At 35.6% G+C, this 22,911-nt stretch overlaps 3 protein-coding genes across 3 annotated transcripts; 1 reads left to right on the forward strand and 2 right to left on the reverse strand.

Moving 5' to 3' along the window:
• Nucleotides 1-2,416: 2,416 nt before the first annotated feature.
• Nucleotides 2,417-5,510, reverse strand: LOC105441655. The gene is made up of 2 exons (XM_030983764.1): nt 5,461-5,510; nt 2,417-3,765 (listed from the first exon to the last, which is right to left on the reverse strand). Exon 2 carries the CDS (start codon nt 3,559-3,561, stop codon nt 2,911-2,913), a length of 651 nt encoding a protein of 216 aa, XP_030839624.1. The 5' UTR covers nt 3,562-3,765; nt 5,461-5,510; the 3' UTR covers nt 2,417-2,910.
• Nucleotides 5,511-10,560: 5,050 nt separating this feature from the next.
• On the forward strand, nt 10,561-11,814 carry LOC105444986 (interleukin 17-like protein). The gene is made up of 2 exons (XM_011679968.2): nt 10,561-10,566; nt 11,215-11,814. Exons 1-2 carry the CDS (start codon nt 10,561-10,563, stop codon nt 11,761-11,763), a joined length of 555 nt encoding a protein of 184 aa, XP_011678270.2. The 3' UTR covers nt 11,764-11,814.
• Nucleotides 11,815-16,489: 4,675 nt separating this feature from the next.
• LOC105444970 (interleukin-17D-like) lies at nt 16,490-17,391 on the reverse strand. The gene is made up of 2 exons (XM_011679930.2): nt 17,386-17,391; nt 16,490-17,050 (listed from the first exon to the last, which is right to left on the reverse strand). The coding sequence occupies exons 1-2, from the start codon at nt 17,389-17,391 to the stop codon at nt 16,490-16,492; spliced, it is 567 nt and encodes a 188-aa protein (XP_011678232.2).
• Nucleotides 17,392-22,911: the final 5,520 nt, after the last annotated feature.

The following is a 22,911-nucleotide window of genomic DNA, read 5'->3' on the forward strand; positions in this document are numbered from 1 at the left end:
AAGTTGTAAAGTAATACTTACTCAATGAGCATCGACCATCGCAATTTGATTCACCTTCTCCACTTGTAGAATTATCGCCTTGACAAAAGCCTAAGGGAATACAAATACAATATAGGAGACAGCTTTGCAGTAACTCCATTTTGTTTTCAAGCCAGATAGATGTATAACATACTGAGGTCAAGATTCAATTAGTAAATCGAAAGTAAAATGATTTAATTGTCATGCTCTTGAGTGATGTCATTATTCATTTACGCACGAACGACTCAAGTATTGAGTAGTCTGAAGGCAAAAACTCTCACCCATTGTTGAGCGTAGCAGTGTCTGCATTGTGAGACTACAATAGCCAATGTACTTTAGCTGCTCACGTGATATGACACGGCCGGAAACTGACAGATCTAGGCTCTGATCACGGTTTCATAACAGTGTGGTAAAGTGTCAGATTAGATTCTCTGCCTGCAGACAGAGTACAGTGTGCTAAACTGTATTCGCAGAAGAAGTATCCTTATAGTATTATACAAGTATTCCATTACTATAGCTTACTTGGCTAAAATGTTCAGATCTGTAGATTTTCGTGATGGTGTATTGTGACTCATTAACAGGGAGCCGGGCGATTTTTAACCGGGATTTTTACCCAACGGTCCCTGACTTTTGGCGGCCTGTAAGACGGGACAAATGAGTACCGGGCGCCGGTCTTTTTTCATTTCGGGCGCCCGGTCTGGAAGAATTATTTTTTCTTGTTCGAGAAACTTTCACAAGCTTTGATTTTACACCTCTATTCATGAAAAACATATGACGATTGCGGCATTCATGATGGGATTAGATCACAAAGAAAAAAGTAGCCCCTGAAAAGAGTAGCTGCCTACATGGAAAAAGTAGCCCCGTGAGCTTCAAAATAAAGTAAAGGTACCGCATTTAATAGTCGCTTATGTTATAATGGACATGGAATTATTATCTAAAGGCTTGTATATAACTTCTAACTCATTAGTATGTATGAGGATGCCTTGGCCGATAGTACTGTGCTACCACTGCTGTGCATTGTAGACTAATGAATGAATACAAGATAACGGTTGACAAATAATTTTTTAAAGAATATGTGTTTTCATTAATTTTGGAAATGGCTCCTATTATTGGAAAATGGCTCCCGGTTCTTTCAAAAATGTAAGAACCGGGAGCCGCTTTTTTCCCAAACATTTGGCTCCCGGTCTGCGTTGAATTTGTGAGCACCGCCACCGCCCCCTCCCCATAAAGGAAATCACAGGATGTAGATGTATTGTGACCAAAGAGCTACAGCTCTATGATTGTGACCCTCACTATTTACTTCACGAAAGAATATTGTGAATAATTTATTATCATCTTATCTCTCAACTAACTTCGGAAATTACATTGAGTAATGTGACACCTTTTTTAATGCCATCACTGTAGCCTAATCAAGCAATTAACTGATGGAAGCAATAGCCTTACATTTCCCGCAATCTAGTAGAGTCATGATCGATAATTATATTGTCTATATTTTGAAGACCAACAGACCAACAAGGAAACGAAGAACTCAATGGGAGGGACACATATTAAGACATAGTGCGGAATGACATTGCAAAAGTGTACTACAATGCCATAACACAGAGTTGTGTGGGAAAATGTTGCAATAAGAGATGGAGCTGGGAGAAAATATAGATATCTTTACATATCGACTTTTATAGATAGATATATTTGGCAGATTATTTTGATCTCAAGACACTGAATATTTGAAAAATTGAAATTGGATTTGATGGTTCAGTTCTACTACATGCACTAGACATCACTGAAACAATACTATTAAGCTTTTGGCGTATCAATTAATTATATAAGGGGAGGGGTCAATGTAAGTCCTTCTAAACAAAGTTTAATTTACAAGCTGGATATTTCGTTGACATACTTTGTCCGTTTGCACCCTTTAAACTTCAAAGAACACTAGTAAAACACTTCTTTTTGTATTTCACCTGGCGTTTATTGTAATGAAGAGAATGAATGAAGGATAAATATTTACATCTAGATCTACAGCATATTAATTGTGCCATGTTTGCACTGCGTGGTTTTCAATTCACGGAAATTGTCATGAATAGGGTATAGTTTCAGTGTAAGCCATAACTTTGTAATTCTCAAAAAAACTTTTTAAGAGACAGACTCAGACACAATTCTGATTATTCTTCAACAAAAGCATTACCATCATGCAGAGCAGCTGTACAAGAGCATATTGACTCTTAATGAAATAACATGCCAGTACCTGATAAAGTATGGTATATAATGATAATTGCCTCTGTTATTATGCCTCTCTAACCGAAAGTCATAAAGGGAAAATTGATGATATATGCCTCCCCCCCCCCCCCCAGTTTTGACAAGTGCAATTATTATACAATTGATATTATGTGTTTTACTTGCTGGAAGCATCACGCCATTCACACATGAATTTTTAAAAGAAGAATTTTGTTTTGTATTGTACAGCAATTACGTTTTATAAAAAGCAATATCTTTGACTATAAAACAAAGTTTTAATCTTTACCCCTAAAAAAAAATCTGTTTTTCTAATGTAGGTCTTAATTGATATCTCAACTGGACTGATTAGAAATCTTAACATACATTTACTGTTTTTCTGTTATCATACATAGCGTACAAATACCGAGATTTTATTTGGGAAAGCATGATATATTCTGAAAACAAATATATAGACATGTCTCTATTCTCACATTATTTACATTCATTCACAGTTTAGTGAGTTGAGGAAAACACAATTTTACATAATAACATTTTGATCTTGTCTTCTCAACGAACGAAAACATTATTATCGGCGTCTTCATGAATAAAATGATATATTATTGTCACATACTGTTACGAGTTGCATTTGAAAGAAAATAGATTGAAAGTGTCTGGGAATAATCAGTCTTGTGATGGGACTGATTTGTGTACCTTCGTCTCGTACTCATTGTAAACAGAAGAGGAACGATGCATCTTACAAACATGCATTTTAGTGTCATAAGTTGGATGTAGGCATTCGTCTTCTGTTACTGGGGACAAGCTACCAGCAACAGGAGGTTTTACACCTTGTGTCCCTGGTTCACCAGGACAAAGAGTGGCAGCCTCTGAGTTACCGCCGAATCCGCCGGGTTCTACATAATCGCCTAAGGGGGAGCTAGTAGCAGTAAGCATGGGAGAAGGACCTTGAACATTATCTATGTCACAGTAGAGATGTCCCATCAATTCGTCATCATTCTTGAGATTCATGTTGTATTCGGGTATGCAGGGCGGACGATGGGGGTCTTGAGAAGACCTTGAGGCTTCGCCAGGATGTACTTTGCAAGGAAGGACCCCATGTTGCCCACCCTCTGGTTTCCCACCTCCTAGACGATCAGCTCGGATGATCTGAGAAGCACCTGCGCTGATAGGAGCCACCAATGCCAAGGGTAAAGGAGGAGCGGCGTTTAGAGGTTGGTAGCCCTCTGATTGATCGAGTTTTTCGAGCCGATCCGTCGTTGATCCTTTTCTTTCTTTCCCTATGGCACCTTTTCCTGAAAACCCTCTCGATGGCATTTTCCTGCAGCATAATTATGATAACGATTATAATTCCTACTACGATAACCATTATCACACCAAGAACAGATGCAAGTATTGGAACAAGCACCACTGGTGCTGGCGTACTGGGCAGGCCAGTGTGGTTGGCAACTTTAGCAGGTTCAGTCAAGATGGAACTGGTGCTGTCGGGTTGAGATGGCAACGATGACGAGGGCGCTGTTACTGTGAGAGGGAATATGTTGAAACAAAATTTCGGATTTGGATTAAATCAGTGGAATTCAGTGAACAATACGTATAGTGCAATAAGTAATACTCAAATATTCACTCATAGAAACTTTACGCTGATTATTCAATCTAGTAATATACTTTTTATTGACCTATTATTGAATTTGTTTTAAGGATAAACAAAATGAAAGTATGTAGACAAGCAAGAGTAAAATCATCACTCATAAACACAATAAGAAAGAGAGAAATGCAAGAGACAGGGAAGATTGCAGGAAAGTTGAGCAAGAGACGGCAACGCCTTAAATCTTCGCAAACCCTGAACAAGTGGGCAACAAGTATGAAATCAGCAATACCAGCTTTTTGAGAATAGCAGATAATATACAGGGCGGGCCTTTATCGCCGATATTTGTAACAGATCTGGCATTTGAGGATGATGATGATGATGATGATCGATGATGTTGATAACGATGTAGACAATTTAGAATATTGTGTCATTCCAGTAGGCCAGCAGGATTGACAGCCCACGAGACCGGCAGCCCACTAAACCGACAGAAAATAGAAATACATAACAGATGGCCGTCGGTCTGGTGAAAACTCTGCAAAATGGCCAGGAGTCTAGGAAAATGACATTTTCGTGTTTGTTGGTCTCACAGACTGTCGATCTAGCGAGTTGTCGGTCCCCTGTAATATTTGTCTCGTGGGCTGTAGTTGTGGAAATGTATGCGGTTTCAATGTCATAATTTTACATAGAATATTTGTGCAAATTATTTCCCGTATATAATACCACTTTGATTGCTTTAAAAAAATAATATTATTTAATTAAGAGCTGACATTTGTCATTTTACTGTGAGCAAATATTCAATATCAATATAAATAATAACAAGAATAATGATAATACTAATTATGATAATGATAATAATAATAATAATAGCAATAATAATAATAATAATAATAATAATAATAATAGTAATAATCATAATAATACTTTTTTAATAAATAATAATGATATATGAGAATTTAAAGATACTATGTCCCATTTGCAGCCAACTTCAAATTCTGTAGAACTTTGCAGGAATTATGAATATGTCATGTATGTCATATCTGCATTAGCAGTGTCCTAATATTCAAATGATGCAAGGAAACCCATTTAGTTGCTAGACTTCTCTGTCAGACACTACTGAGTGACTGACTGGCCTTTTTTTTTCTTTGGTAATAACATATATAAAATTAGCTGTAAAGGGTACATGAGCATTTGTCTACATCAATAACCCACTTCTTGTAATGGCCAAAATTAAACTGATTGAATCTTTGCGCAGCATAAAACGTACGACCATTGGGTACAATGGTCTGAAAATCAGACTATTACTTACTGGCTCTATAGCTCTTAAGTCGATTCGACAACTAATTTTCTTTATTATCCCCACTTCAATACATTTTCAACCCCCCCCCCTTTTTTTTTTTTTTTAGGGAAGTTCTAAATTAGTATTTACCTTCAAATGCCGTTGGAATTTAATCTTTTCATTTTGTTGGGCCTGCAAATTGAACATAGTACATTTAAATATACTGAATTTACTTGAACTCAAATGGTCACGGCACTCTAGTGAAAAATGAGAACTAGCACACCACGGGTTTAAAACACTTGAACTTTCGAGGACAGACATAAGAATCGTCACAAATAAAGAGGTGACGTACCTTTTACAACCCCTTGGCACGTTTCCTCTGTTCCAGAAGGGGTGTTAGCTGGGCAGAGAGAACAATACAAAGATAATGAACATATAATTATTGTGTATCCTGGTTTGACTATTAATATATAGGAGTGACAAAAGGTATTAACCCGATAGGCTTCTCTATGTGTAAACCACTAATTCCCGAGTTTCTGATAATCTTATAGCTCATCTATATAGCAATTAAATTTATTTAATAATAAAGGTAGGTGTCGTCCAGTATTTCATTTTTATGTCACCACAGACCCACCTTTACAAGTAAACACATGAGTAAACCACGATAGATAGGTCCCTCGGAGAGGATCTAAAGCCGTCGGTCCTCTGGTTGCTTACTAACAAGCATTTATGCTTTCTTAGCAGTCAGGTAAAATAACCACAACTACTACGATTACTTGTAGAAGACTGCAAATAATTGTTCACTTTGATCGTTATGCAATTACAAACAGCTAAACAAAATTAAATGAGCATCATCCCCTTCCCCCTCACCTACTTACCTCTATAGGTCTGCACGGCCTCTCTACCGCCGCAGAACTCGCCGACGTTCCCAGCGCATGGAATACCACACCGATCCTTGGCGTCTGATAGACTCGCATTGCAGGATATGGCACAGGCACATAGACAGGTATTGCCATCGAACAACCCTGCAAGGATGTAATGCCTGTCGCTGCATAGGTGGAAACAATAGGTCATGTCCATCCTGCTGGAGGGATGGCTGTACTCCTGCAGTATGCAGTCTCGGAGGTAGCATCCAACGAACTCGGCATCTGAAACAAATTTTTGTTGGTCAATATTCTTGATTGATCTATTTGTTTATGCATCAATCATACGTAACAATTCATTTTGAGTACAGTAACCTAGAAACAGTTCAAACAGAAGAAAACAATTGCATGTTAATCTTAGCTGAGAAAATGCTCCATAAACTACATAAACAATCCACTTTAATTATATTATCTGAGAACCAATCAAAACAAAAAAATCATTGAACGAAATCTCCGATTATGACTAAAACACCCCCCCCCCCCCCCATAAAAAAATACACAAACTCACACACATAACACATAACAGAAATCGAATAACAGAGAGAGAGAGAGAGAGAGAGAGAATACAAATATGAAAACAGAAAGAGGCTGGGCAGTTTGTAGCGGATGGGAGGAAAGGTCAAACAAGATTATTTTTTGCAATAATCAATATCGTCATGATCGTATCAGTTGGTACGCCCTTCCGCCCTGATCTTTGAACCCATATTGGTGCAATCATTAATTAAAACTCGCTGTATAACATGGATAATTTCTGAAAACAAGGTATTTATAATTCTGTGTCTATTTTTCTTCTGTGAAGGTACCTATTTGAACCCTTGACTACGCATGACTCCCGTCATCTCCTTGGGTCTGAAACACTCTAGTCAGTTTTGACATCAGATTCTGATTTAGCATGGGCAGATTTCAGATGATAATAATAACACCGTAAACATTTCATCTACGAAAAAGCACATCTTACATAGTCATGTCATTATTTTAATGAAAAGACAAGGATATTGCTAGCCCGTTTTCGAATATGACGCGGGATGTAGGCCTCTTGGTCAATGCAGAATGTTGTCACCTTTGACCCTTCTTCAGTACCAGGAGGAACTTACATATTGCGGAAATGTTGATACTTGTAACCTGTAAGACATTTCTTTTACTTTGCATTTCCAGAAATCACATTGTAATTGCACTGCAGAAAATACTTAATCAAGGTATAAACATCACACACATTGAAATAAGTTTTACCTGATGAGCAACGAGGATCGCTTGGTTCACTCAATCAGTTGAACAAAGACGCAAATGGAAAGAATGAAACAATACTATAACTTATGACAAAACATCGGGTAAACATATCGAACTTCATGTTCCTGTCGATAAATGATGTATGACAATATACTTTCAGATTTAGTTTGATGTCGATCATATAATTGCTGCCGACTGTGTCAAAAGTCATTATGCATATTAATGCCTGTATCATCAATGGTGTGCTATATAGTTTCGACCAGTTATCACTGCTCTACCATATATTGGTTTCGCTTACAAATTAATATGAGACATTTGATGACAGATTATGCATTCTCACTTTCAATACCATGACTTGTGTCAATGTTTATATACCCGGCGTTAGAATGTAAAGGTCATTTTATTCATAAATATGTTTGTAAATCTTCCGACTTGATTTTTATATACAGTATATGTTTATAAAAAGAATGTTTTGACCAGGCAAAATGCTTGCCAAGGAAAATAGACCTAACAACTAAATTATTGATACCGCCTGTTAATTTGATTTTGTTAGTGTGTGTTTCTTGTAGCTCAAGAATGAAAGGTAGACTGAGTGAATTAGAGCTTGTGTTGAATACTTTAACATTTACATGTAAGCTGTAATATTTCACACGCTCAAGAAATATAAACTGAGACAAATCAAAAAAGAAATTTCAATACAAAACTTGGTAAGGGAAGGGTAATGATAATTTAGTTGTTAACTCTATGTGCTCTTCAGATAAATTCATGTTTGCTTCAAAGTGATCTGGTGGGTTTATTATTGTTTTATGTTCTTGCTATATTTAGAGTCATGGACATTATGGCTCTGATCTTCATATAGTTCCGGACATTCGACTATTAAACAGAAATTATGGAAGTATCTCATCATATTTGAAAAAGAAGGCATTCATACATATTTATAACAATTATGTGTTGGGCGTAACAAAAAAATGAAGGAGAAGGTCTACGCCCTAAATACAAAAAAGGTGAGGGCAAGGGGAGGTGGACAGCTTTGTCCCATATTTCAACGCCCTGAAGCTGTATTGCATTCTTCGACGTGTTGGAATCATAATGATGTATGACGTTTTATCAAACCTCATAATTAAGACAAACTGGAAAGCGACGATCCGGGTATCATGCTAAAATGAATCTTATCGGCTAAATCTGATTTCCACGTTAAGGTGGTCTTTAAATTATTTATAGTTATGATACAATCACCTAAAAGAAAGGTCTTGGTTTACTTGAAATATCAAGAGCCATCAATAGTTAAAGGTAAAGACCAGTTATGGTCATGCGATTGCATTGTGAAAGAAACGTTGTGGAATCGATCAGAAAAGGTTGATCATCTAGCATCTAGCATCTGCAAGGTTCTCGAATCATCAAAATGATAAGAAATTTGGCCCATTCTTCGTAAAGTTACAAGCACTATACACAGAAAGATGTATATGGGACTACCCTATATCTCTCACAGACCATGAGAGAAACAAATTTACCAAATATATGAATTAGTAGGCGGTTTCCCGGCAAATTTTCTATCATCATGTATTAGTCAAAACATATTCATTCACATGATTGGTAATGAGAGCTTCCATTTCATTTTTTGAAATTGGGGCGTTTCCAATACTGGTCTTTACCTTTAAGATTTGATTAATATTTTGGCATAACTTAATGCTATTCTAGCCAAAGTTGTAACTTTTGTTCTAAAAAATCAAATGGTTCGAAATTCCTTCAGTTTAGTGACGTATCTCGTCTTAAGAAGAAAACAGTCACGAATTAAGGGGAGGGCACTAGTAAGCTCAATACGTATTCTTATAAACCTTTTAGCTGATGGAATGAATTGGAATATTACCATTTTCTCAAGATATATTCAAAATTATCCCTACGTTGTGAGGTTTCTCGACTGAAGAAAACAAATTTCACAAATTAAGTAATGGATGGCACTAGTTAGCTTGATACGAATTCCAATGAACTTTGCCATATTGCCATTTTCTCAAGATATATTCAAAATTATACCTTTGAAGATTTTAAAATCTGAGAAAATCGTTACTAATACATTGTTTTAGTTTTTTGTCAGTAGAAAAAATAACTTATTATACAATGCTATGGGAAACATCATACATTACGGTATTGCGCAAAACAAGAACTTTTCTGAAAACCCGATCAAGTGGACAGGCCATATGGCTAAAAATAGACCCCTTAGCACTGATTTTCCTCTCAAAATTTTCCACTTAAAATTACTCCTTTTTTCCACTTAAAAAAAGTATAATGTACTTTATTTGACGTCAAACGCTGGCCTAATCGACAGGGTTTCGATGAATGGTTTCAGAGAAAAGCATCAAATTAATCAGGATATGAATTCATACCGGGAGATCTCCAAATAGATTAATTCCGCAAAAGCCTAGCTACCTGTGACATACCTGTTATCCTGTGTATTCACTTTTGTCTGCACGATTATTACAGTTTCAAACCGCAAAAACAATCATGATTGTATAAGTAAGGTAGTCCGTAGTGGCAAAGAAATTGTTCTCAATTCAAGTTAATGTTTGTATATCTTTGGGTCTAGAAGAAAACAAATTAAACAATTACGAAATTGCAGACCCATATTATCTTCGGTAACCATGGTACGATTTCCTTTATTTAGACCAAAATAGTACATAGTTAGATTGGACATTGACCTGTATGAATGTCTGTATATAGAATATGGACTTTGGACTCATTTGGGAAACAATGAAACTATCGAGCGTCGGGTAAAATCTGAAATGACCTTTAAACCAAACAATCCAGCAAACATCTAATGATCAAAGGTCCAAAATACAGTGTTTACCAGGGATTCCCCTTGAATTGAATGAGTCACTTATACAGGTGTATCCTAGCAGAAATAGGTGTGCTGGTATTTCAAAACATTGGCTAACGCCTGAGAGCGGAAATCGTTACCGTTTACTTCGTTGGAACTTAGTCCCAAATCCGCTATTTTCCCTGACCAAGAAAAAGATTTGATCTAATATGTTTCCGGCAAAGAAATGCATAAAATAACAGGGTAAGGGTATAAAAGAAGCTATTTGGAAGCATCAGCATTAGGAAACGCTTGAGAGTGAAAGAAGCAGCTAGTTGAAGAACACGGTGTGAAGTTTTTTCCTGAATTAACACCTGATAAAATTACAAGCAGCTGATTGAAAGAAACGGTATTCAATTGTTTAAAAGCAAAGAAGAGACCTGAAAAATACCAAACCAAGCTGGCTACATCGAGATTCCCAGATACTTCAGCAAAAGTCAACATTTCAAAAATGAAGGTACGTACATTTGTTTACAATATGAAGTTAATTGAATTTAATTTATTGATTCATCTGTCAAAAGGACATACAAATAATGTTTCAGGGAAGTTACAAAACCAATGTGTTTATACAAAATAATACAAGAAAAAGGAATACAATATAGTAAAAAATAACGCCCTCTTGGCTTACAGCAAACGATGCCACTGTTTTTTTCTTCAATTTAATATGTTTCTATTTTATAATAATAACAATAATAATAGTATTTTGTTCTTGTATAGCGTTCATGTCTGTCAGACTTAACACTCCTGGCGCTCCAAAATAATTCCCCTCGCTTTAGCATATCGCTGCCATTGCGGCGCTCCAGCATGTCATGAAATTAACTCCTGCCAGAGTGCCAGGTACCCATTTACATCACCTGGGTTGAGTGTAGCAAATGTAGATCAATGTCTTGCCAAAGGACATTAGTGCCGCAGCGGGACTCGAACCGCGGACCATGAGATCAACAGTCTGGTGACGTATTCACTCGACCACGACATCTCTACATCACATGAAACACCTTTGCAAAACAAATTTCTGTATTATATTAAAGTAATAAAACTTGAAATGTCAACTTGAATAAAGTTCCAAGCTCACGGTGTCATTTCCTTTTTTTGTTGTTCGCAACAGGTTTTCATTTTCATGGTCGTCCTCGTTCACGCTGTCACATCTTCACCGGTACCATCTTCTTCACAGTATTGCCTTCCTATGAACCAAGCCGACTACGAATCACGAGAGAGGAACGGTCATCTTGTCTATCCTAATCAAGATGCCTTTGCCCTTCAGAGCTTCAATCTTTCAGATGCTGATATTGGTAGGATAGAGACATCAAGCTGCCCATACGATGGCGTTTCCAGCCCCCAGAACTGCCCGACCGGTGCCAAGCCAAGTGCCTCTGAACCAGTCAACTCCAACCAGGATGGTACGTGCCCTTGGACCTATGTTGAGTGCTTTGACCCCGACCGTATCCCGATGTCGATCAGCATGGCACAGTGTCAATGTTCAGCGTGTCTAGATCCTTACTCTCACGAAGCTGATCCTGACCTACGATGTCAACCCATCTTTCATAACATGAAGGTCCTGAGAAAAACCCAGTGTGTGGATGGTCTGTACCGATACGAGAAGGAGACTGTCAAAGTACCGGTAGCATGTGGATGCATGAGGCAACGAGTAGCATAATCCGGCCTCCACTTCGGCAAAAAATATGTCGAAAATACCAAAGAAGAAACGTCTACACCTTGTTATTTTCATCATGATCATTGTTGAAAGTACACTAATACAGTATTATTGTAGTATTGATTTGTATTCCTATTTAATATTTATATTATTGATGGTAACTTATTTACAGTATAACCTTTTAACTTATTATATTTTAAAAAAGAATATATTACTATTTCCCTCAAGGAAAAATGTACATATTTGTTTATGTTTACTATTTGAATGAACTATATGAAGGTTCTGAAGAAGAATGGGGGATCGATTTATGCAGGTATGTATGAAGTGCATACATATACAAATCAATATACTATACTATTGAGCATGATTGTTCTCGTCATGTTATACCCAAAATTATGAGCATATCAAAACAGAGAGATATTTTCTGTTAAATTTCAAATTTGTATGTAATTTATCGTTGACTGGCTCTAGCATTTTTTGTTTAGATTCCTGAAAATTACGGAAAGCTATCATAGTCTATGGACCATAGAATGTATAACTACTGTATACATACGAAAAGAAATTTAAGGCTATTATTAGCAAACTCTCAGAGCCACTAATTGTTCTATTTACTTGATTACCATGCTCGAAAGATATTTTCTGCATTTTCAAATAATTGTTGCTTTACATAACTATAGGTTTCTTTAAGATTCAAAGCCATTTTGTGTTTAGTTTGGATCTGTTTTACTTATAAACTAAAAGTTATTAGACGATAGCGATTCGTGCTTCATCGCAGATTAATTTTGAATTGGTTTAATATATTTATAATGTATATTCAACGTATTCATACATGTATATATAATATAATAATCTTGTTGTGCATTTTAGCACTCACAGGTGCATAAGCAATGTTGTCTTGCAAACACTGTACTCTTAAACCATGTCAAGTTTGACGAATTATCGTATCCACTAAGTGGATCGCTTGTAACAAATGATGTTTTCCGAAAGGCTGTTCGCCGAATATAGCATTGTGATAATTATTTTTGAAGTGTATTACATGCAAATACATTGATTGTTATTTATATTTTTAATTTTTTTTTTATATGATTGTATTTATATTATACATTTGGTATAAGTTGTGTAGTTTTATGTATGATCACCTGGAAGGAAAGCTTCTTCTTTTAATGGAAGAAGAGAATTAATTATATATCTATCTATCTATTTAAATAAACTATATTTCTCGATTATTCATGGAATTCGAACACATGCTGTTCTTGTGGTTTATGATATGAATACATAAATAATTATGCAATTGTTTAACCGTGGCATGAACCGGTGAATCAGTGAATGTCAATGAAACGAGGAAGAAAGAAGGGGCGTGGGGGATATCCGGTGAGTTTGTATATACGTTCAGATATATGTAAGAACCAGAGCAACAGAATGAAATATGGGGAGATAGTAAGAGAACAAAGAGAAAGAGAGTGAGAAAGAGGGAATGAGATATAGAGAAAGAGAAAGAGGGGGTTTATTCAGAGAGTGAAATTGAAATCGTCAAACTAAATACAGATATAACAACATTTCCATACACCTATGTCGAATAACGGTTAACAATTATGATTCGTAAACATACAAGATGGCAACGAATCTTAGTCCAAATGTGTACATGTTGTATATATATATATGCAAGAAAGGCCAACACTGGCATAACCAGGATCAATATGCATCAGATGTGACACCAACACTTTTTTATTTGAATAGTCTTTAACTGATTTTTTTTTTTTTTTTGCATTGCATATCTACATATTGTTATTCTAATTACTATTTTATGATCATTTCCCCCTAGTTAGATCTTGCCATTTATGCAGTACGCAAGAGCTAGTAACAACAGTATTTAAGGATATGTTTACCAAAGATCGTTTGCCTTCAAAACCTCACTTCGAGAAGAGCATACCATCACAGTCATTTAAGGCATTGAATTATCCATCAATGGACCCTTTTTTCATTTTCGTTTCCTTTTATTCGTGTCTCACGGTAATTTTGATGTGGAAGTGTTGTCAAACTAATATGTTACTAGGTAGTGACTCTGACATTGAAAACCTATGGGGAAGTTTTCCTCGTGGTTTTATTTTAAATGGGAGATGCCGGGGGAAAAAAGGAGCATTTCTTTAATACAGGGGCGAGTCGTAATAATCTCTTCAATTGCGATGAACTGTGTTGGAAATGTTTAATCTAGCACTTTAGCAGTCGTTTCGCTCGACTATCTTGTATTTGTTTGATGAGGGAGTGGATGGTGATGGAGGGAACAATTAGGGTATTCTTATTAAACGAGAGAGGCAAGATATTAGGATTATCAGTTGTACACAATAATACATCCTGTCTTGATATCTAATGAGTGGGTAATAAAGGGGGTGGTAATGGTGACGAGGAAGCTCTAAACCGGTTATTTTTTTATGATAGTAGTGTTGTTTGACCATATTGGGCTTTTTTGACGAGGGGGATGCAAGGTGACGAATAGGATATTGGGTCAAGTAATGCATCGAGAAGCACGTGCGCTTTGCACAAATGCACGATCATGTTTTAGATCTACTGTATTGAAATTGAGCTGTAGTTCAATGGAAAGATGTGTTTCCTGACGGTCTTATAGTTGTATTGAAATAATGAATGACGTAGGCAGTTTTGAACAATTAAAGATTCTTATAGTCTACCTTAAACTAAAAAAGCGGCATAAATTAGAAAAAGTGTATATATCAAAGGAATCAACTCTCTCAAGATGCTTAGAAGCTAATGATTCCCCACCCCAGGACATAAACGTTTGATTTGAAACAATTTTGATTTGTATATTTTTTAATATTTGTTATCGGTTTGTTATTATTGCTATTATTGTTATCATCGGCGGTAGTATAAGTAGCCGTCTTAGTAGTATTAGTAGTAGTAGTAGTAGTAGTAGTAGTAGTAGTAGTAAGAGTAGTAGTAGTAGTAGTAGTAGTAATAGTAGTAGTAGTAGTAGTAGTAGTTGTAGTAGTAGTAGTTCTTGTAGTACTAGTAGTTGTATAATTATTCAAGATGATCACTAAATATGATGGGGTTCTTTTGACCTTTGTTGACTCCTCACTAAGTGTCGAGTATGCTTATCTTACTCTTTATCTTTCGCTTTCTATCAACATGATCAGAACTGCTGATCACTAACTCCCACCCCCTTCCCCTCCCCCCCCCCCCCTCTCTCTCTCTCTCTCTCTCTCTCTCTTTATTTCTTTCTATATCCCTTACAGGGGGTCTAGGAGGGTATATGTATCCAAAAATACAATTAAAAAATATGCTTCGTAGACGAAGAAATTGTTTTACAAAATTATCGCCCTTAGGGCTTTGTCGAGTAATAACGTTATTTGGTTTGAAAATGTTATTGCTATCCATCAAAATATGCGTATCCAGTATTTATGTATAAATAATTGATTGATTTTATTTTCATTTATATGTTTATTTATTGATGTTCTTTCTTTTGTTTTGTTTTTCATTGTACTATAATTTGTTTATGTTGGGGATCTAGGGAGCATGGGTGTTATTTTCTACATGTGCATGCCATTTTTTTTTATTTTTTTTTTTTTGGGGGGGGGGGGGGGGGGGGCTTGAGTCCCCAACTGCTTTAGAACTACTACTGAGAACTCGTGTTTGCCCTCTTTCGTTCTCTACTTTCTCTCTCTCTCTCTCTCTCTCTCTCGCGCCGCCCCGTCTAATTTGACTCTTTTCACGTGTATCTTCGCAGTTGTCCGCTATCGACTTTATTGTTTTACTCTCGGGTTCGCTAGATTTATCCATCGCACAAACACTCACTTCCATATCTTCTCTAATCATTTCTCTCTTCTTATAAAGACAGATAATTCGATTCCTTTTGATGGCTTTCAAAGCTCTTTGCTTTATTTTTTAAATAAAATACAATGAGTCATGGCACCAATAGTCTAATAAGTTACATAACTGTCCTATAATATAAAGAAACTGTATAACACAGCTTAAAACAAATTATACATGTTGTCCACTCAGTGGATACGGTACATTGTCGAACTTGACATGGTTTTAGTGTGACGCAAAAGTCAGAAATAATAAATAATAATCGACACAATATTATTACCCAAAAGTGCTAAAACGCACATACCACTTTGACATATATATATATATATAGGAATTATAATATGCTGGTAATATACATATTTTGAAAAAATATAACTTACGCAAAATTTAGAACCAAAAAGAATCGCTGATTACTACACTTGCAGGTAAAAATTACTATTTTAAATAGACATTTTACAAGTTACTTACACCCACCTACATTCGTTTAGAAAAAAAAAAACTTGCTTAGCCACAATCAAGATAATGTCTAATTCAGCAAATTCTATGATAACTATATGGATTCTTTAAACGTTTGATGTGAATACAAATATATTCAATGTTGTGAGCTTTACAATGATTGCATGAATACCGTAACGGTTTGTATGAAAATAAGTTACATATAGATAAGTTATATGAAAAATAGAAAATGTTTAAATACATTAAATACAATTGTGAGCACAGCGATAATATTAAAGTTTACAGGCCCTCTTCTTATGATATGCTTTATAAATATTTACTTATGATAAATAAGATAACGTTGCCATTCGTATTAAATAGGCATACGTATCTATACAAGAGGAATACGATAGAACATCAAATCTGTCGGGTTTCTTCTTTGGTTAAAGCTGTCGATGAATTACAATGTTTACTATGCAACTCGTTGCCTCATGCATCCACATGCTACCGGTACTTTGACAGTCTCCTCCTCGAATCGGTACAGACCATCCACACACTGGGTTTTTCTCAGGACCTTCATATAATGGAAGATGGGTTGACATCGTAGGTTAGGATCAGCTTGGTGAGAGTAAGGATCCAGACACGCTGAACATTGACACTGTGCCATGCTGATCGACATCGGGATACGGTCGGGGTCGAAACACTCAACGTAGGTCCAAGGGCACATGCCATCCTGGTTGGAGTTGACTGGTTCAGAGGCACTTGGCTTGACACCGGCCGGGCAGTTCTGGGGACTGGAGAAACCATCGTATGGGCAGCTTGATGTCTCTTTTCTACCCATATCAGCATCTGAAACGTTGAAACTCTGGACAGCAAAGGCATCTTGATTGGGATAGAAAAGATGACCGTTCCTCTCTCGTGATTCGTAGTCGGCTTGGTTCATGGGAAGGCAATACTGCGATGATGACTTTACCGGCGAAGATGTGACAGCGTGAACGAGTATGATGATCATCAAAATCGCATTCTTGTAGACCTAAAAAAATTAAATGAATATGGTTGAGAGTTACGGTGTGTACCATGAAAACCAACTTCAACAACAGATGACCATGTGATAGCGTGCACGAGAACAATGACTATGAAAGTCGTGTCATGAAAATGATTAGAATTTACTTTTGTATATAAAGATTATTACTTCTGAATCAATGGATAGAATTCGATGAGTTAAATAACCATTTAGAATTATATTATCATCCTCTAAACACTCTTTACTACCATATTTTTTAGTGTTTAGTGTATCTTGAGTATGAGTACTTCCTGGTAACAATATCAATATAATAACTGAATAAATGAATAAATATTCATACGAACCTCCATTTTTATCTAAACGTCAAGATTTCGTTGTAAACCTAATAATTGAATTGTCTTTTGGCAACCTCAAAATGCTCTCTTTTTGTAATGTCTGCTCTTTGCTCAGCTTCTCCAAGGCTCGAGTCGAATGGGAATGATCAGCCAGTGCTAGAATTGGACCTTATATACTATATTTGGACCTAATTTCCCTTCCGTTTATGAGCATCCTTATTTGCCCAAGTATCATTTTGTTCCGCGGAAAAGGTGTAAGAAATTTCGGAACGGCTTCCCGAATTTAACGGAACTACACTTCCCCATAAGACAGTTGATGAGCGGGTTCGCTAATTTTGTCGTCTTAACTTTATAAAGTGTTGCAGTGTAAGACATTAATAATATCAAAGTTTTGGTGGACCACGGGGAAGTTTCTATACTAACACTAATACAAAAAAGATATTCAGGCTACCACCAATATCTTGATAGTTTCCTTCAAACAAATCAAACAAATTAAATTACGTCTTTTTTAATTTAATTCTTTTATTTTCTATAGGAGTTAACCTATGCCATTATTGTTTTTAAAAATTGTTTCATGTAAATTCCAAATATATTGGATTATGATAGCATTGTCTGTGCCGACACAAGGATAAAGGAGATTTAAATAAATGATTATTCCACTGTGTAGTTTTAACATGTATTGTGCATTTCTGAGGATCACAGCTTCCTTCCCTTCTGATATCTTCTTTTTCTCCTTTCTTATCATATGATATTGGATCAAATTAATGAGGGTGCGATATGTTTTTTTTTCTGTTTTTAATTTTCTTTTTATATTTCTTCTTTTGCTTCGCCTTTTTTTTTCTCTGTTTGCATTTTATTTTTCTTTAATTCCCCCGTTAATTCGTTATTGTTAACGATCCTTTTTTCTATGTTTTGTTAAGTACCGAAATATCATATCGGGTAATCTGTAATAGTAGTCATTACCAGTATGTTTCATATAATGCGCTAATGATTATATGACCTGTGATATTATTCATGAGCCAGATCAGGCATCGTAAATGAATCAAAATGTATAAAATCTCCCCTCTTACATTTCCATCAAGAACTATGACGTCAAATAGGATTCGACAACTACTCCTGAAATGACCGGCCTCAGTGAACTTTGGAACAACTAATAATAGGCAGTTTCTTATCAAAAGACGATTAAGCCTCGTTTTAATCTAAAAATGATCACATCCCTAAACAGGAAATAAACGACGGACCGATGTTCTGATATAGCACAAAGTTAACAAAATGTTGGATGTTTTGTGTTTCTATTTAAGTTTGACCTTCCACCGGGAATTTCCCTATGGCAATCTATTTATAGCTCAAATTATTTAGATTAGTTAGAAGAAAATAAAATAAAAGAAAACAAATGCTTTTAGTATCACGAAAGAAAGTTCTTCATAAACCTTTTCTTCATGTTCTACAACTTCTTTAGAATTCATATTTCTTTTTCTTTTTTCTTCATCTTTTATCTCTTGATTTCTTTCTTTCATTCCTACTTTCTTGATTTCCTTCTTTATTATTTCTTTCTCTCTTAAGATGTTCGAAATTAGTATTCCATTTGATAGTGTTTACCGTTTTATAACAGAATATTTAGTGAAAATGTAGTGATTATTTTTACAGTTTGGTCCCCATTCTCAAAATACATGTATTATTTTCAGCGACTGGATAATTAAAGCCCTCATTTTAGAGGTGAATATAACACTGCTAGTGGCAAAATTCAAATTTGCATCAAAAAAGAGTACAATTACGGTAACATATTTTGCTACCATACTTTTAGGACAGTTTCCATTTATGATGTTTTACAACAATTTGCCCTTTTACAAGCTTAGAGATTTTCTTTTTGCAATTCCCTGCAATGTCCTTAATTGTATTTTAAATCATCTTTAGTCAGTTCACAAAAAAATGTATTGATAAAATTCCCAGTTCGTCCGCCCGAAGAACGGATATGTTTATTATCGAGAAAAGAGAGGCACTAAAATAGCCAGCTATAGCGTTAAGGATAGGGTATAACGCCCCGCTCGGCACCTCGCCCATCATACAAAGAAACTTGATTTGGCGGAGATAGCGATTAAATTAATATCATTCGTGGAATTATTTTAATGTTTTAGGTGAATGCTTTTTTCTTATTCAATACAAACAAAAAATATGACCCTTTGATTCCCTCATTACTTTATCTATATTGGGCGTGTTACATGACTTGTATGTATATCCTAACTTCTAAAGAGGCATGCGCGTACACAGGGGGGTTGGGGGGTTTGGGGGTAAACCCCCCCCCCCCCTTTGGTATTTTTTTGTGTGTAGACCCCCCCCCCCCCCCCGTAACCCCCTGAACCCCCCCCCCCCCCCCCCTTTGGATTTTTTTTTTTTTTTTTTTTTAATTATTACAAAAAAATAAAACAAAAATATTCCCATGGCTGACCTAAAAAGGTGACCTTACCCCCCCCCCCCCCAACGGAGCCAAATGTCAAATTTTCAAATTTCGAGACCAAAAAAAAGTCCTCTTACACCCCCCCCCCCCCACCCCCTTTTGAAAAAATCCTGCGTACGCGCCTGTAAAGAGGTATAGATAATATGTGGCGTTAAGTACAAAGAAAATGGATTTTGCGGAGATAGCGATTAAATTGATGTCATTCGTGGAATTATTTTGATGTTTTAGGTAATGCTTTTTCCCTATTCAATACAAACAAAAAATATGGCCCTTTGATTCCCTCAATACTTTATCTATATAAGGCGTGTTACATGACTTGTATGAGCATCCTAAATTCTAAAGAGGTATAGATATTTTGTGGCGTTATTAAAGTACCCGAAATAATTAGTGGGTATTTTGTTTTAATCATCGATCGGTAATGACTCCCAATACGATTCGTTTGTTCTCATAGTCCCATGCAGCATAGATCTATGACGTTAAACTCATTCTGACAAAGATGAATAATTTCATTAGGATACGATCTTCGGAACCATTCAGATTCAAGTAGGTCCTTCCTATAACCCAGTTAGGACCCTAATGTAAACAAATAAAGATAACAACGAGCTGCACGTGTCATTGGGAACAGGTAAATATGGCACAGATAGATTTCTTGAGGTGCAGATTTAATACTGGCTTTAAATTATATGATTATTTAATTCTTTGTTTAAATCGAACCTAAGTTTTAGGCTTTAATACAGAATTAGAGCTAATGTCTGGTTAATGTTTTTTGTACATTTCTGATTTTGTTTTAAAAAAAGAAAGAGCACTTATGAGATGGCGTTTATGAGTAAAGAAATGGGAATGGGGTAAATGCCATAGATATCGTACCCAATGCTGCTCTCGAAACATTCTTTTTAATATAGAATAGTCACAGTATCACACTCTTTGTCGGTGTTGAATGATATTTGAGGTACATTGTAGGTCAGCTCCCGAAATTAAGTCGTGTCTTTGGGCAGGTGTTCGGATGATGATGTGTAATCGGTATCCTCAAACGTAAATTAACATATCTCATTGATACACGTTACTTTGTACAAGAACACAATTACACACAAACCATTCAGCCAAATTTGCAAATAAACATGGGCTTTAAATATAGATAGATGATTCAAATACATGTTATAGTCCACTCTGTACTAGAGAGTGAGTCAGAAAAATGTCCAACTTTTTAAAAGTTGTATAGTTTAAAGTATGATTATTTAATCATGGGTTTCATGATGTGTCTTGCTAGAGTTATCCTCCCAGTACATTTAGGCAACATTTCCCTTTGAATCTCTGCATGCATGACTGAACATCAGACAATCTTTACACACACACACGAACGCACACACACAAACAAACGTAAACTGTGCGTTTCCGAATATCCTACCCTTTCCCAACCTCCTTCCCTTCTGATATATTCTTTTTCTCTATTCTTATCCTAAGATATCATTTTTCTAAAGTAAAAATTAATGAAAACATAATTGTCCATGGCGTAGCGAAGATTCATAAATTATCGCGTAGATGTTTTTTTCTCTTTCTTTTCTTTTTTGAGCGGGGTAAAAATTAGTTTTTATAGGAGATAATTGTGAGAAAAGTTTGCAATCAAATGAGGGTATGATATATTTTGTTTACAATTCCGACCCTACACTTCCTTTTTTTCTTTTACTCTTTTCTTTGTATTTCTTTTTTTGCATCCGTCTTTTCTCTTTCCCCAAGAATGTGTTTCTTTATTTCGTTATTTAGTGTTCTTTCTTCATTTATTTTTTACCCCAACCCTTCCCCCTGTAGCTACGAAACTGTTGGATGGATAGGTGAATAATGACATCAAACCTTATTGAGATAAACTCTACACATACTTTACAGAAAAATACCCAAAGATCTTATTGGGTAATTTGTAATAGCAGTCATTACTAGTATATTTTATATAATTTGCAAATAATGATATGACCTGTGTTATTATTCATTAGCCAGATCAGGCATCCTAAATGAATCATAATATATAAGGTCTCCCCTTTTACATTCCCATCAAGAACTATGACTTCAATTCAGATTTGGAAACTACTTCAAAATGACCGGCTTCATGAACTTTGGAACAACTAATAATAGACAGTTTCTTATCAAAACTCAATTAAGTCTCGTTTTAATCTAAAATGATCACATCCCTAAACGGGTTATAAATGACGGTCTAATGTCTCTGATATAGGACAAAGTTTATGAAATGTTGGATTTGTTGTGATTCTAATTCAAGTTTAACTTTATATCGGGAATGTCCCCATAATAACCTATTTATAACTCAGATTAATGTTTCAGAAGAAAAGGAACAAAATTAAGAAACAATTGCTTTTAGTCTCACGAAGAGGGTTATTTAGGTTCTGCAGCTCCTTCACAATTTGAATTTCTTTTTCTTCTTCTTCGTAATCCTATTATTCTCGCTTTCTTTCTTTCTTTTTTTCTTTCCCTCCTTATATCTGTCTTTCCTAACATCCCTCTTTCTTTTTTTCTTTCTTAGATACTCGAAATTAATATTCCATTCAAAGTGGGTACCGTTTTATAACAGAATATCCAGTGAAAATGTACTGATTATTTGAACAGTTTATTCCCCATTCTCAAAATAAATGTATAATTTTCAACTACGGGACAAAGTTTGATAACCATTTCTTAAAATATTTAACTTGCTATAAATATGCTGTAGTTTAGACGACAACAAAATATCATTATATTGCCATTTGTTAGATTCCTGCCAGGATTAATTATTGTTTATATATCACTCCTCCATATCGCCCTACCGTGTCGCCCTCTTTACTAAATCTCTTTAGCAGAAATATCTTGTTTTAATGACATTCAAAGGCCCTATCAGTATCAGGTAGTTGCAAATATTTCCGATATTTAAAAAGGATGAACACTATAAAGTTTCAAACTACCGACCAATTTCTTTAATATCAAGCATTTCAAAGATTATTAGAGAAATGATAGTATACAAACAATTATATTGTTTCTTACATATCAATAACTTATTAATTCCTAATCAATATGGATTTTAATAGAAAGAATCGCTCTACTGA

Source organism: Strongylocentrotus purpuratus, unplaced genomic scaffold (assembly GCF_000002235.5).
Source record: "Strongylocentrotus purpuratus isolate Spur 01 unplaced genomic scaffold, Spur_5.0 spur5_scaffold_13, whole genome shotgun sequence".
Taxonomy (NCBI): Eukaryota; Metazoa; Echinodermata; class Echinoidea; order Camarodonta; family Strongylocentrotidae; genus Strongylocentrotus; species Strongylocentrotus purpuratus.